Here is a 15,080-nt window from a genome sequence, read left to right on the forward strand (position 1 = left end):
CTTTTCCCCCTGGCACGCAATTGGAGGTCCTTCCCCTCCATCCGTGCTTTACTGCTAACCTTCCAGCTTTTAAAAATCTCTACATACACACTTAACATCTTCCTGGGAATGCTCCTGCTCTCATCCCTCCTAGTCTAGCCTGCTTCCTACAGACACCACATCATATATACCAGAAACTATAAATTAGCTAAAGCAATAACACCCTAATAATTCTTAAACTCTAGTATTCCATTCTAAATACTACATTTTTTTCTACAACAATGCAGTGCTAGTCTTATATAGCATAACCAAAGATTCTTTGCTTGTAATCACCTGTTCCTCTGTTTTTTGTCTTGAACACACATTTCTCTATTTTGCCAACCACTGTTAAAGTTTTTTACCACTGTTTTTGTCAATTTGTATTAATTTGACTGAATGTGTTAAAGTGTAAACTTCTATATTGTTTTGTATCTTTATTCAGGAGCTTTTCTCCCCAGGACTCCATTGAAAACGGGTACTTTGGGCCCAATGGACAATCCTGGTAAATCAACTGTAAATAAATAAAATAAAATATAGTAAGTGTTTGTATCCTGTGTGTTTTCATTATTCTGGGATTCAGTCTTTTGAGTTTTCAGTCTTTTGAAATTTCAGGATTTTGGGTATCAGTATTATGGGATTCGGGATTGTGGGCTTTCAGTCTTCTGAAGTGAATCCATATATATATATATATATATATATATATATATAAATACGGAGATGTACTTCAGTAGATCGAACATATTACAAGTTCAAACCACATATGGCCATGACCATATGTTTGAACTTGTAATAGTACGAACACTGAAGTAAAAAAAGAAAAAACAATAAAAACAAAATTAAACGTCTGTAGCAGGGGGGCTATGCCACCCTGCACCCCCCACACCCCCTTACTTAAATATATCAACTCCGAGATCGCACTACATTGCGGAAAAGGGAAATCTTCCCATTCTGCACTGTACGGAGATCTCCATTCAGTCCGATCGAACATTTACAAGCTTGAACATATGGTCTCAGCCATGTGAGGTTCAAACTTGTTATATGTTTGATCTACTGAAGATGACCCACATATATATATATATACATATATATATAGGTTTACTATTAAATGTTAGGTGCACTCGATGCGGCTTGGCGACCCCATCAGGGCGTTTGCGAACCAAAACTCCGAAACCGTTTCGATGGCGGCGAACCGGCGAAACTCCGACGATCGACATTACCGGCCGCAACACCTCCACACCCATGCTACCATGGGTGGGATGGAAGCGAGATTTTGCGATTCGCACATCTGGCGTCGGTGTAGTGGCGTTTGCAGTTCAGCGTTCAATGCGCGTCGCACAAAACGGGATCGACAATTTGATAGTAAACCATATATATATATATATATATATATATATATATATATATATATATATATATATGTCTTGAATACCCCTTATCTATCCTGTACTGTGTTTACTTCTACTTGGTCTGTTCCATTTCCTCCCATCATGTACCCCCCTTTCCTTTCCTTCCTTTCCAAGGAATCAGTATGTATCACTGTGACTGGACACCTAACAGCAAGTATTTGCAGTGTCTGTAGGTTAGTATGATGTGGCCTTTGTAGACAGCCTGACCACATGCAGGCTAGTGCTGTCTACTGCCTTCAGTTTTTGTGGGATCGATGCTAGCTGGCACATGGCCACTACCTTAGTATACAACTGGACAGTTGCTTTGTCCCACTTTGTCTGACCTACAGTGTTTTTTTTAGCCTTGCTTGATTGTGGAACTGGAACAAGGCTAGCTAATTAACAGAGCCAGTTTTCACAATTTGTCCATTCATGCATACTTTAATCTTCAGTTTATAACCAGCTAATTAGCGAAAGCCTTACTCAGGCATACAACACACCTCAATGAATCTTATCCTTAGTGAAATATATTTGGTTTGGAAAATGGCAGCTTCAACAAATGGAATGACATCGGCTGCTACCCTGAGATTTTGTAAGAACTTATAAAATACTTTAAAGAATACAAACTAACATATTTTTTCATGCCATAGAACTAGTATTGTAACTTTTGAATGCATTTTATCATATTACACATGTATTTATCTGTTAACCACATAACTGGGTAATCGGTGAGGTTTCATTTAATCGTGAACCTAGGTCAGTAGGCAGAAATAAAGTATGTGAAACATCAGAATGCCGCTGCCAGATTTATATACATATTTACAGACAAGCTATTATTGTCAGCACTTATGCAAGGGAAATAAGGGAAAAACTCACTCTGTTCACTGCAGGCGTACACAACAATTATGCAAAAAAAAGAAAAAAATAGGAGTGAGCCTAGCACTGTGCTTAGCTTGACTTGAAAACAATGTTACTCATCTGTATAATAACTATTATCTCTCACAGATGGTCACGCATTCCCCTAATTCAGTTTATTTTGAACTATAAATGAACACAAACAGAATCAAATCATTTTGCATCCACAGGTTTTCCAAAGTGACCATACCCTTTATAATTGTATATTATGTTTAAAATGAAGAAGGCCGCGTACAATGTACGGAATTGTTTATTCACTCTGTAGAATATTACAGTAGATAGGGACTACATTAATCTCACAGTAATTACTGCAATCTGTTGTACTGCAGTTTCCAAATAAACAGGAACACAAAGGATTATACATGGATGAAAATTGCCTATGCAGAACACAATATTGCTGAACGTCATGAACATAGCTTTAAGATGTTTAATGTTGTGGTTGCACAAATAACAGATGGATTTATTTCCAGTTAAATACAAATGTGATACATTATTGGGAAAGAAAAAAAACATTAGCAGTAAGTAATTTCAAATGTGGGTGTGCATTATGGATTTTCATTACAGTATTTTAAATTGTTTAGCAAAATGAAACAGAAGAGTTATACACTGTCACAAGTAATGGCTGAAAAAGGATGTCATAATTTTAACCTCTGAAGACTTGTTCTTAATAGATTGCTGCAGTTCAGAAAAAAAAACTCTTTAAACACAAAATTTTCACAAGGCTTATCTAAAGGAAATAGAACCGCTCAGTATTAAGCCCAATACCATTTTCTAGGTGTTCTAACCTATCCAACTATAGACCGGGAACCCTTCACTACCACTGGTACACAAACACCACATAGATTCCTGGACTTTGTCAATACAAATGTCCTGGTACAATTAGTCAGAGTAGCCACTGAAGGGGAATAAAATCTTAGATCTTGTCTTTACTAATATGGGAGCATCTTGCACAATTCCCTTGCATATCTTCATCACTCCTTAGGTCTGAATATAAAGCAGTCTCCTTTGAAATTAAAGTGAAACCAAAGATCCCTTTCTCTCAAGGTACCTTTAGAAACTTTTTTAGGCAAGCTACCTACTCCTAAGTGATAAACTGGCAATCTTCAAATCCCCACCAAATCCAGTTAACTCCACTGAATATGCAGAAATGTACACCCTCACACTTTACCAACATGTAAACAGCTTTACAGATGCAGCTGTACCTTTTAGGGACAAGTGTAGGGCAAACCCCAGAAACAATCACACATGGTCATACCATATATCAACAAACTTTATAAAAATACTAAAAGAATTTTGACCGAAAGTAAAAAGACTAATTCCCAGACTGTTAGAGTTGTTGTCACTGAAATAAACAAACTCCGGAACTTAATAAAATCCACCAAAGCCAAGTTTGAGACTAAAATAGCTACCCAAAGCAAAGACAATCACAAGGCATTTTTAGTTATATTCGTAATCTCACAAGCACAATGCAGCAATGCGCTGAACTGATTGTGATTGATGTTGCCTATGGTGAGGCTGAAGATATAGCAAACCTACTGGCAGATAAATTTAGCTCTAACTTTACCCCCTCTCTCCCCTCAGTCTATCTCTCGAGATATACCTGAAACTGGCTCACCTCCAGCTATAACACAAGACCAAGTCCTAAAAGTGCTATCAAAAGTTAAATATACTGCAGCAATGGGTACTGACAACATTCCTGGATTCATCGTAAACAGCATGAAGCCCTAACAACATTGTTCAGTATCAGCCTTCCTTGGAGTGTAGAACTGCTGCAGCCATTCCCTGCATAAGGGAGGGCCTTCCTCGGCCTCAGGCAATACAGACTCATAAGTGGAATTAATCAATTAGGACAAAGAGAACCTAACTTTTGACCATTATGTGTCTATTGTTGTATCAAAGTCTATACTGCACAGCATAAAACAGATGTGTTATGAAAGTCCTTCTATACTACACAGCATAAAAACAAATGGATTGTATCTAGATCTAGAGATGGCATAGTCCTCTGTTACTCAGCCATCATTAGGCAAATCACTGAATATAATGCCCCTTTGGGATGTATCTGTCCAGACACATACAATAACTGGAACACCCACAGAGATAACTTACTAAAAGGATATAAGGCCTACACAACATGACCTACATGGACCAACTCAAAGCCAAATCCCTCAGTATCCTACAGACTGCTAAGATGTTCATAGGTTCATAGGCTGATACTAGGCTATCTGCCCTAGGGCATTTATAAGCCTAGCCAGAGTGTGTTTGGCTTTCACCACCCTTTTAGATTGGTTGACTGTGCCTCTGTATAGTAGGTCACAGAAGATAGCCCTTTTAAGGTTAGTTTACTGTGCCTCTGTCTAGTAGGGACACAGAAGAGATCCCAGGGGTAAACCTACAATCTCCCATCCACTCGTCAAGATTTCTCTTGAAGAGGGTCATTGAGGGGCTCTGCCTAATATGGATTGGGATTTTGTTCCAGAGTGAGAGGACCCTCTGGGATATGAATCTGTCCCTCCAGCATGTCCTATTTATTTCTGTGCTGAGGTTTAAGTCCCTGGAGCATGTAGCTCTAAAGGATTTGGATTTCCTGAGGTGGAGCATGTCCATTAATTCTGGTTTGGACATGGCTTTATACGTCAGGCACAGATCGCCTCTGAATAGGCGATAAGCAACTGAGTAGAGCTGGAGTTTCTTTAGCCTAACTGCGTAGGGCATCTGTTTGAGTCCCTTGATCCTCTTGGTGAGGTACTTTTAGGGTCTTTCCAGTTGCTGCAGGTGTCGGGTAAGGTACATCCCAAATGGGGAATTGTATTCAATTATGGGCCTGATGAGTGATGAGTAGAGGGGCACAATGACCTCTCTTGATCTAGATGTGAACCCTTTCGTGATAAGGTGGGCTATATAGAAGGTCTTTCTAACCACTTCTTCCGTGCTTAATGGATTACCACCTATGTGGTAATTTGTGGGCACTTTGTTTTTCCCAAAGGGAGTGACTATGCACTTTTTGGCATTTAGCTTTAGGCCATGGCTCTGGCACCAGTTATCCATCTCTGTGAGACCCTCTTGGAGGATGCTTGTGTCAGTCGGCGAGTTGATTATGGCACCCAGTTTGCAGTCATCTGCGAACTTGGTCAGCCATAGTCCTCCTGTGTTAGCCTGTACCTCAGAGAAATATATACCGAGCAAGAGAGGTCCCAGGACTGAGCCTTGTGGGACGCCACTTGTAACTGGTTTAGAGTCTGACATGGCACCTGCAATTCTGACCATGTGGGTTCTATCCCTGAGCCAGTTTGCAACCCATTTGACCCGTGTCAGCAAGTAGTTGTTCCAGTTTAGACCACACACAGCTTTTAAAAGATGATATTGAATTAAAGAAAGATTGTGATCACCTGACCGTGACCTCCCAACACTTTGTGCCCAGAGTAGTTGCCCCTCTCACCCCACCCTAGCTACTCTACTGATTACAGAATGTGGCATGATATCAAGGACATTGACCAAGTCCAGGTATGTAGTATGAAACAATCTGCAAACGTCCAATGCCTTGGTGATTTGTTCAAAAAAGTACACCAGGTTTAGAATGCAGGATCTGCCTTAAACCTAAACAGGTTTGGGTCCAGAGTTTGAAGACTGCCCATGTCTTTGTTAATGAGTACAATATTGATGCGCTCCATCACCTTAGAGATAAAACTAGTGAAGCTTAAGGTTCTATAATAAATCTGGTCAGGCCTCTGGTCTATGCCTTAGCTTCAGACAAACTTGGGTATCTGTGACATACAACCATAATGCATTAGCTTAACTTATCAGCACACCTTCTGTTGTTCTAAATGCTTATTAGATGGGCCCTGTATTCTTGCTCTCTCTCTCTCTCCAATTTCCATGGTAGATAGTGTTTTAGCGGATGTGTCACAGTACAGTTTCTGTTTATGCTGAGCTTTTCAGCAGACTGATTGTACGGCTGACTTTTTTTTTCTTGGGTATAAACAGAACAGATAAAACAAGTGGCATATGTAAGTTCATATTTTTTATTCTTCTTGTCAGTGGTTGAGCAGGAGACAGACCCACTGGCTACAACTGAGTGTTTTTTTTACTCAGTTAGAAATAGATTGCAATTCTGTCTTGAGCTGGCAGCCCATGTTTTTCATTATATTTCCAAGAGGCTTTTACCTGTCAATTGGATTGCAGACACACGGATGAATACACTAGGTACTGAAACCCCCAACCATGATGAAATGTATAAAATTCATGTCAAGCATTATCAAAGATGAAAATGTGAGGGATACCATAAAATAAAAAAATGGTTTTAATCAGTGTAATGAGTGATTGTGAAGATATACCTTTCAGTCTAATGACTTCTGTGTACTTTGACTAACAAGTAGTTGAATGAAAGTCAGGACATATGAGGTGTTAACCACCCTTCAATAGAAACAAGTAATTGGATGCTTTCCTTCATGATCTTTCTTGTATTTCATGGAGTTATCATTGTGTCTTTTGCATTGTTTTTGTGACATATGTTCTAAATCTGACAGTTTTCAATAATAAGCTTTATACGACATGGCATATCATGCTAAACGTTATACCAATGACTCTCTCCTTAACTTCGTGAATGTCACAACACACCTCTGGTTTACTGTAGATGTAAGCAGCATATCACTTTAGTTTCATCCCTAAGAGAATGTACATGTTAGTCTATTTCGATAACAGCAATACAACTTTTCTGGTGATATATTAAAGCTTAATGAATACACGAGAAAGATCTGGAACAGTTAAAAGAATATCTCCCTGGGTAAACCATTGTCAAGGCACTAGGACATGGACGTTTCTAGGACACAATCCATTCAGATGGCAGACTGATGACATATTTGGTACCATAATGGTTACAGCAGATCCTCTTCAATGTCTCCACCAGTGACACAATAGAGTGTCTGAAGAGAAGGTCTGCTTATGTTTTAATAACACAAAGTTAAGCATGGTCTTTATACACAAGAAATATAAAGTGGATGAGAAGGGACTTTGAAAACTGTATGCCTGATTTAAGACATGGCAATCCCCCCAAAATGCAAATTAATGCATATGTGAAACTGAAAACTCCAGCATTGAGTTCACAACTGGAAGAGGAGCACTAGCTTAGCAATAGAAAATGAAGACAGGCAGCTGGGGTAGACATGTCTGATGATCTAAACATTTGCAGTTAATGTTACAGAAAAGAAGACTGTTGGAATAATACTATGGTATATACGAAAAAGGGTTACTAGCCAAAACCAAGAAATTATCAATCTCAGCATAGACAGAGGATAAGAATTCTTCTGAGCAAGTGAGTGTAGTTATGGAGGCCTCATCACTGTAAGAGTAGTGGAACTTGCAGTTATGAGGAGGGCAAAAGGAAAAAAGCAACATATTCTGCATAAGAAGTCATGTAAAGATAGTCTAGAAGTCTGTTACACATGCATTTCAGAAGAAAGAAGGTAGGCATGGGATAGGATGGAAAACCTTCACTATCCCTTAAGGGAGTCCATAAATCCAAGGAGGTAGCATTTTTCAAATAAGGATCCTTAGGATGATAATAAGATGATTCTGCTCAGTTTTATTAACATTAAAGTTTAATACAAAACATTTGCAAGGAAAAAAAACCCACTAAAACCTGAATGGGTACAACAACATAATAGTTTATTATACATTGCTATAGTTGTGACTTCAGTTCAAATCCCTTAGCAAAGATCTGTGCAGTGCAATGTAAGAAGTCCAGCCCAGTAGATTCATATTGTGGATTCCTGAGTAAGACAGGGCAGCTCAGTGGTGCAATGGCTAGAGTTGCCATATCACAGAAGAGGTACTTGTTGGATTCTTGGCCGAAGTGCCTCCCATGCAGAGTCTGCATGCCCTCCCTGTGCTTCTGTAGGTTTTCCCTGGGTGATCTGGTTTCCTCCCACATTCTGAAGACATGCATCAGGTGCATTGGGGTCTGTAAATTATCTGTAGGTATGAGTGCATGCATGTGTGATACAGAAGAAATGTCCAATATGAATTTCAAAATAAAAATATGAGTAGGAGGACTAATTGTTATGGTAATGCTAATACTTATGGTAATAAGGAAATAGAGATGGGTAAAATATTTATTTTGTCACTACATATAATGTATTAAGTTTACAAATAGCAAATATTTTGCAACATTATTAACCTTTGTTACTTTCTGATAGACAGCAAGGGGGTAGAATTAATAATGCCCCCCTTATTTCTTATAAGAAGGGTAGAAGTATTGCTAATTTTGTAGTACATAATACATTTGCTTTTCCCCTACCTAGTGTAGAATTTGGTATAAATAGTGAAGTAGTTACTTATAAATGTAGGAGATTTTCAATTTGTCCTTGGGTGATTAATCACTTTTCTAAAATTAATAATTTGTATTATAAACCAGTATGTAGATTTGATTGTAATACTGAGCCAGTATTATATGTGTTGAAATGTCCCTGTGAGAAAATTTTATATTGGGGAGAGTCAACGTGCTTTTAAAGTTAGTTTCCAGGAGCATGTTAGAGACATAAAAAAACGAGCGTGTAGAAAGCCCATTAGGTTTGCATTTTAAAAAATTTTCATGGGGGGATGGTACTGTGTTATGAGGGTCGATTTTGGAACAAATAAATGTGAAAGTTGGTGAAAAAGTTGATTTAAAGTATAAATTATTGTGTAAAGAAAGAGTTTATATTCTTAAATATAATACTTTGGACCCTATTGGTCTTAATAAAGAGCTTGACTGGAAGAATGTAATTAACCGAATTATTGTTTTTACTGAATTGTGTATAAATGGGGTGTGTTTTATTTAGTTTTACTCCTTTGAAGGCTTTTTGAGTCAAGGCGCTAGAGTCTTTTGGTATTCAAGCAAGATGTTTCAGATCTGTAGTTGTGTTTCTTGTTATTGCTTAGATTTCCTACTAGTGGTTTATATATGTGATACAGAAGAAACCCCCCCAAAAATTACTTCCATCCCCCACCTTGAAAACTCTGTGGATAGGAGTTGTCTGCAGTGTCACTCAGAGTCAGCTATGACTTGAGAGAGAGAAAGGGAAATTACACTGCCCACAATACAACGACTTTTGACTTGCTTTAACTCTGGCATAAGTCAGCAAAACAAAACACCAAGACTGCACATCAAACTATGTGCACCTAAGCAGCTCAGCTAATATATTACCCTGTGGAAGGACAAAAAAATTAATTATCAGGGACACTCATTCCATGTAAGACTGCATAGTTTGTGCTACTGCAAGGACTTTACAGTGCCTTCTCTATTGTCCTTCTGGGATAAAGAAAAACACGGGAAGAGAACATGAAGAAAAATGTGACTTGAAAGAGAGGGTTTGGTTATAATTCCTGAAGCTATTGACTTAAAAAAAAAAAAAAAAAAAGAAAATCAGAATCACAATACGGCAAAGACTAAAAGTTTGTAGAACATGGTCTAGGTCATGGCTTACCTGTGCCTTTTTTACAGACATAGGGAAGGTTGTAATTACACGGAACATCATTCCATTTTCCGTTCTCATGTGCCACGATCACAACACAGTCTTCATTACTGGCAAAGAAACTGTCTGGTTGGTTTTCATGCCAGTTCTCATATTGCTAGTTTGCAAAAGAAAGAAAAGTAAAATGTGTGATAAAACAGAGAATTTTCTGATTATGATCTATTTTGTTTTGTCATTTCACATCACTTCCAAAAGTTCCTTACCTGTATACTGATAAACTGATAATATTTGCATGTTTCATTTACTCTGTTACTAAAAGGATTCCTTAAGAGAAATGTATGAAAAATAAGAATTCATTTTGAGGACAGAAATTGGTAATCTCATGTTTTCCTAGCTGCTTATACATATCCAAGCTTTGTGTTAGAAGTCTAATTCCTGTAAGACTAGAATCTATCAAATATATGAGTTAATCAAAAAAAAAATAGAACAAAAAAACCCTTCATGATACAAACTTAGCAATGTATTATTATGTGCTTATTAAAATTAGATCAGATTAAAGAAAGAAGCCTTCCACTCTTTGCTATTAGAGGTTGTCATATCTGAGTGACACGTAATATGCATGAAGTGACGGGTAGTGGTAGCTGGTAGGGTCGGAGGTGTAGTGGTAGTAGACGAGGAGGGAGGGGCAGAGGCAGTGGACAGTACATCATATGAATTATCATCTCTGTTACACTGTTAGTCAGACAACACTAACTTTGAATGTGGCATATAGAAACCATTTGCAGTCACATATGTGGGGTCAGAACACACCTCCATGCTATCTTATTACACCTGATGAAACTTTGGAGGAAGCAAGGTCCTTCTGCCTCTATCAAGTATCATGCCAGCATATCAGTGATGCATGCCTTTTTCATGAGAAACAGCATCAAGCTTGCGACCCCTTCATTTTAGCTTCCTCCCATCAGTCTTTTTAGGGGAAATTGGCTAGGCTTAAAATGGCCTGCAAGGGAAGCTAACCCAGTACTTCCCTATGAACCTATATAAAAAGCACAGCTTTGTTCCCAGGAGCCCCTTTTTCAGATAGATCTCGGCAGACCCTTCACAAACACATACATTCAGCTCTGTGCGCGCGCGCGTGTGTGTGTGTGTGTGTGTGTGTGTGTGTGCGTGTGTGTATGTGCATGCGTGCGTGTGTATGTGTGTGTGTGTGTGTGTCTGTGTGTGTCTGTGTGTGTGTATGTCTGCGTGTCTCTTTGAGGTATCATACAGGAAGGATACATACATCCCTAGTTTTCTTTTGGATGATGTGCAAAAAACTATGAAAAAAAATCATACTGATGTTATAAGGCAAATCACAGCATAGTGATTATACCTATAATTACAGCTCTTCTTCAAAGCTAAGAAGATTTTTAGCCAGGCTTACTCAGCCAAGAATTTCTCTACTGCTGAAAATGGAGAAAAGGTGATAGAAAACTATGATACAGTCACCAATGCATGACTAATATAGATTACGGATTCCCTCCATTTGGCAAATTATCGACCAGCATGTAGACTGGCCATCTCAGGCTGAATGAGTACGTTCATTAGAGACCCAGTGGTGACTTGCAAAAAAATTGATTCCTTGCTCATCCTGCACTGAATAACTTGAAAAGAAAAAAAAGGGGGTCAAGAGAGACAATTTATTCACAGTAAGGCTAAAAGACTGGTATACGTGTGTTCCATTTTAATGCTTACAATTGGGCAAACCTAAGTTTTAGCAATACTGGCACTCACAGCTTTGAGGAGGTTATTTTGTGAAAGGAAACTGCTTACTATGAGTATCCCAGCTTCTTCCAGCTTAGCCTCATTTATAACATTGTCAAGCAGGCTGTGTTCGCAGATCTGGCACTGTTAACAGGTATCTTCCTATTATACAGGCAGATTAGCCTTAATAGTGTTTCTGCGATGTGATCTGCAGCAGGCTGCCAGTATATGTTAACCCATCTAGCTTTTTGAGCAGATACTCACTGCTTCGTTTAAATGAGATTCTGAAGTTACTGTGGATGAAAGGATTACTACAACAATAGTATAATACTTTGTGAAAGGTAGAAGATTGTTATAATTTTTACTACATGTTGAGGGAAAAGAAAACATGAGTGCTGTCTGAATTAGACTGTAAGTGCCCTTGTGTATCAGCAGTATATCTGTCTTTAACTACTTTCCTCTTTTCAATAAGCACACTCATTCTATTTAAGTTCAAGAGGTTAGTTTTCTATAAGGACACAGGATTGCAGCAAATAGGCAGTTCAAAATAAAAAATTGTATAGGGCCGGCAGAATAAATATAATATGATAAATAATTTGAGAAATTAGTGTGAGACCTTGAAAAGTAAACTCCACTGGAGAGTAAAAACAACAGGAGATGATGATTGTGAAAAAAAAATCGGATAGCTTAAAGGCATAAACACAGAACAGAATGGTAATATCTTCTAAAAACAAAGCAAGTGTCAAGGGCCGTAACATGGTGCCAATCTGGTGGTACATATGGCAGGGTAAAAATCAACTAACTCTCAAAGAATTTCTTCACAGAAAGGGTTGTATATACATAAGATAGATAGTGGAACACACACTAATGAAAAAAATAATAGCTGGGAGGCAGGAATGAATAGTTCATGCAATGTTGGAGTGAATGATAATTGTTAAAATAAACTATATGCATATAATGCATAAAAATAATGAATAATGTTACAATGGTTTGTTTTCTTTTGTATTACTGTATGGGTTCCTGTGTCATTGTTTAAAATATGAAGATTTAATAAAATTAAAAAAGAATACAAGAGACATATGAAAAGGAGCTCAACTCTTTCACACCAAGCAGCTATGGAAATGTATAATTTAGCATCCTGCAAACATCTTAGAATCCTAATTTCTGAAAAATCTTAAACAGCAAAATCCAACAAATACATATTTATTTTTGAACAGTAAATGACATAAAAAGTACAAACATCAATGAAGTATATATATATATATATATATATATAAAAAGAGCTTATTACTCTCAAACAATGAATAACTAATAATGTTATAACAGTATGGTTCTTGTGTAAGGAACAGATCCACCAGGCCCACGTACACTTATTAATGAGATGGTTCATGCATAAGATCCTCTCACTTAATAGATGCACAGACACAAAAATGATTTAAAAAATGAAAGGCGTCAGTACTGTGCTACCAAAGGAAACAACGTTACTTTAAGAATAATGCATGTTTAATTTACTAAATCACTGTGTCCAGGTATTGAAAAAACAAATAAAGGGAAAAGTACAACTCGGCACACCTGAGTATGGTTACATCCCTTCTGGGACAGTATTGGATCATTGTTAGATCGCTGTTGCAGTACTGTTACCAGGAAGGACATATCCTGTCATAGATATCATATGTCTAGACAGTATTTTAAAGTTTAGGTACGCCTTCATCACACACGCTTAAACCTAGGCACAAGGACTACATGTTGGTACTTAAGGGACATACAAGTGCGGAACTCCTTAGAGCTTCATTGTCACAGATAACTTGAGTCCAGCTAAAAAGAGGATAGACTCAGGTAAAATAAAATATAGAGGGGAAAGGATAGGCAAACAGGGGTTCCACCTCAGCCTGAAGGAAAAAAGATGAGGGTGAGAAAACAGGGATAGAGGAAGGGTGCATATATTGCAAGAGTGATCTGTTAGAACATCAGCTATTGTTATAAGTTCTTTCACAATTGTACTGTGTTCATCATTAGATCATTGTTGCAATAATGCTGACAAATGGGAAAATTCCAAAGCTTTGCTTAGCAAAGGTGGGAATGGAAGACCAACTAGCTGTCTCTATGATGGATTTGAAGTCAAGCCTTTTACAGAAAGTCACTGAAGAAATTAAACTCTTGTGAAATGTACCTTAACCTGACCTTGGGAGTTTTTTTTTCATAGAAAGAGTAACAGAAGGAAGTAGTAAGATAAATCCATCTAGAAATGGTTTGTTTTGATACAGGAAGATCTTACTTTTTACCTTTAAAGAAATAAACAATTGATTACATTTTCTAATTTCTTTGGTCTTGTCCAAACAATCTTAATTGTCTGGGTACATTTAACTAGGGTTGCCTTCCTCTGTAATTTTTTAGTTGCTTATTCTAGTTCTTATAACATTTGGTATTTTAGATACAGAATAACTGTTTTATGCAGCCTATTACAAAAAATATATGTTAATTTTGTCCTACAATCTCAGGACATTTGCCATTTTTAAAATATTTTGTCAGGACACAACTAACCAAAGAGGGACTGTCCCTCGCAAAGTGGGACAGGTGGTAACCCTACATTTAACAGATGAATAATCATTTCTCCCTTATTTTGAGGATTAGGGAAAATGCAGAAATATAAATTGATTGATTCAGAGACATTTCAGTAACCATCTTAAGAATAAAAGATGGATTGGCTCTGAGGGATACCCTGTCCTTGTGGAAAACCAGAAAATGTGGGACAGACATGAGGGACAGCAATTCAGAAACCCTTTTTGTAGAGATTAAGGCTATGAAAACTTTTCTGCATGTACAGTAATTTAAGGAAGCATAAAACACAGGTCATAAAGTCAATCACCCAAGAACATTAGTCAGATCCAGGGGAGAGGGAATAAATTGTCTGGGGGGGGTGCAGATGCGGAGGACATCTTTTAAGAACCACTTGATTTCAAAGCATAAAGTAAGAGGTGGATTTTTCCAGTTGAAACTTCTGACAAATGCACTTCAACAAAGGTCTATGCTAACTCAGAACTGAACAACTCACAAAAATATTTGAAAATAAATGGCATCTGTGCTTGAGAGGGATCAAGTCCTCTTTTCTGAACAGAAAATTATTTCTATGATTTTCTAGTTGCGAGTATTCTGACCTCTTTTATTACCTGAAGTGCACCCACTAAATAAGGTGCCTAAAAGGAATTGAAAGCCTATTATCTACGTCATGAAATTGACAGTGTATAGGTTTGGGTGAATTAGAGAGCTCTTTTGTTGTGTGAAAAAGTCCATCCTGTGGTGTAGTGTTTTGTGATTACCCTTGGCTAGGTGGAAGAGAGGGAAAAAACATTGCTGTCTTGGCTGAAAGGTGGTTCACTTGGAGAATTTAGGGACTATCCTTCTGAATCTTCAGGAGGGTTTTCCAGAAGATAGGATAGGGGAAAAAGGCATACAGAAATATTGTTTTCCATAGGAAGGAGAAGGTGTCTGTTTATTCTCCAGGTTCTGTTGCAAAGTGCTCTGAGTTAATGGTTCAAAGTCTAGCCAGAAAGATCTGTCTCTGGGGTGCCCA

General features: G+C 37.8%; 1 protein-coding gene across 1 annotated transcript in view; it reads right to left on the minus strand.

Moving 5' to 3' along the window:
• The window catches only part of LOC122787159 (versican core protein-like), a 2,083,348-nt gene that overhangs the window by 236,421 nt on the left and 1,831,847 nt on the right, over window positions 1-15,080 (minus strand). Inside the window, exon 13 of the mRNA XM_044053735.1 lies at window positions 9,779-9,923. Within this exon, the coding sequence (XP_043909670.1) occupies window positions 9,779-9,923 (145 nt within the window). The remainder of the gene's footprint in view (window positions 1-9,778; window positions 9,924-15,080) is intronic.

The sequence above is a fragment of the Protopterus annectens genome, chromosome 13.part0 (assembly GCF_019279795.1).
Source record: "Protopterus annectens isolate FY-2018-M chromosome 13.part0, PAN1.0, whole genome shotgun sequence".
NCBI lineage: Eukaryota > Metazoa > Chordata > Ceratodontiformes > Protopteridae > Protopterus > Protopterus annectens.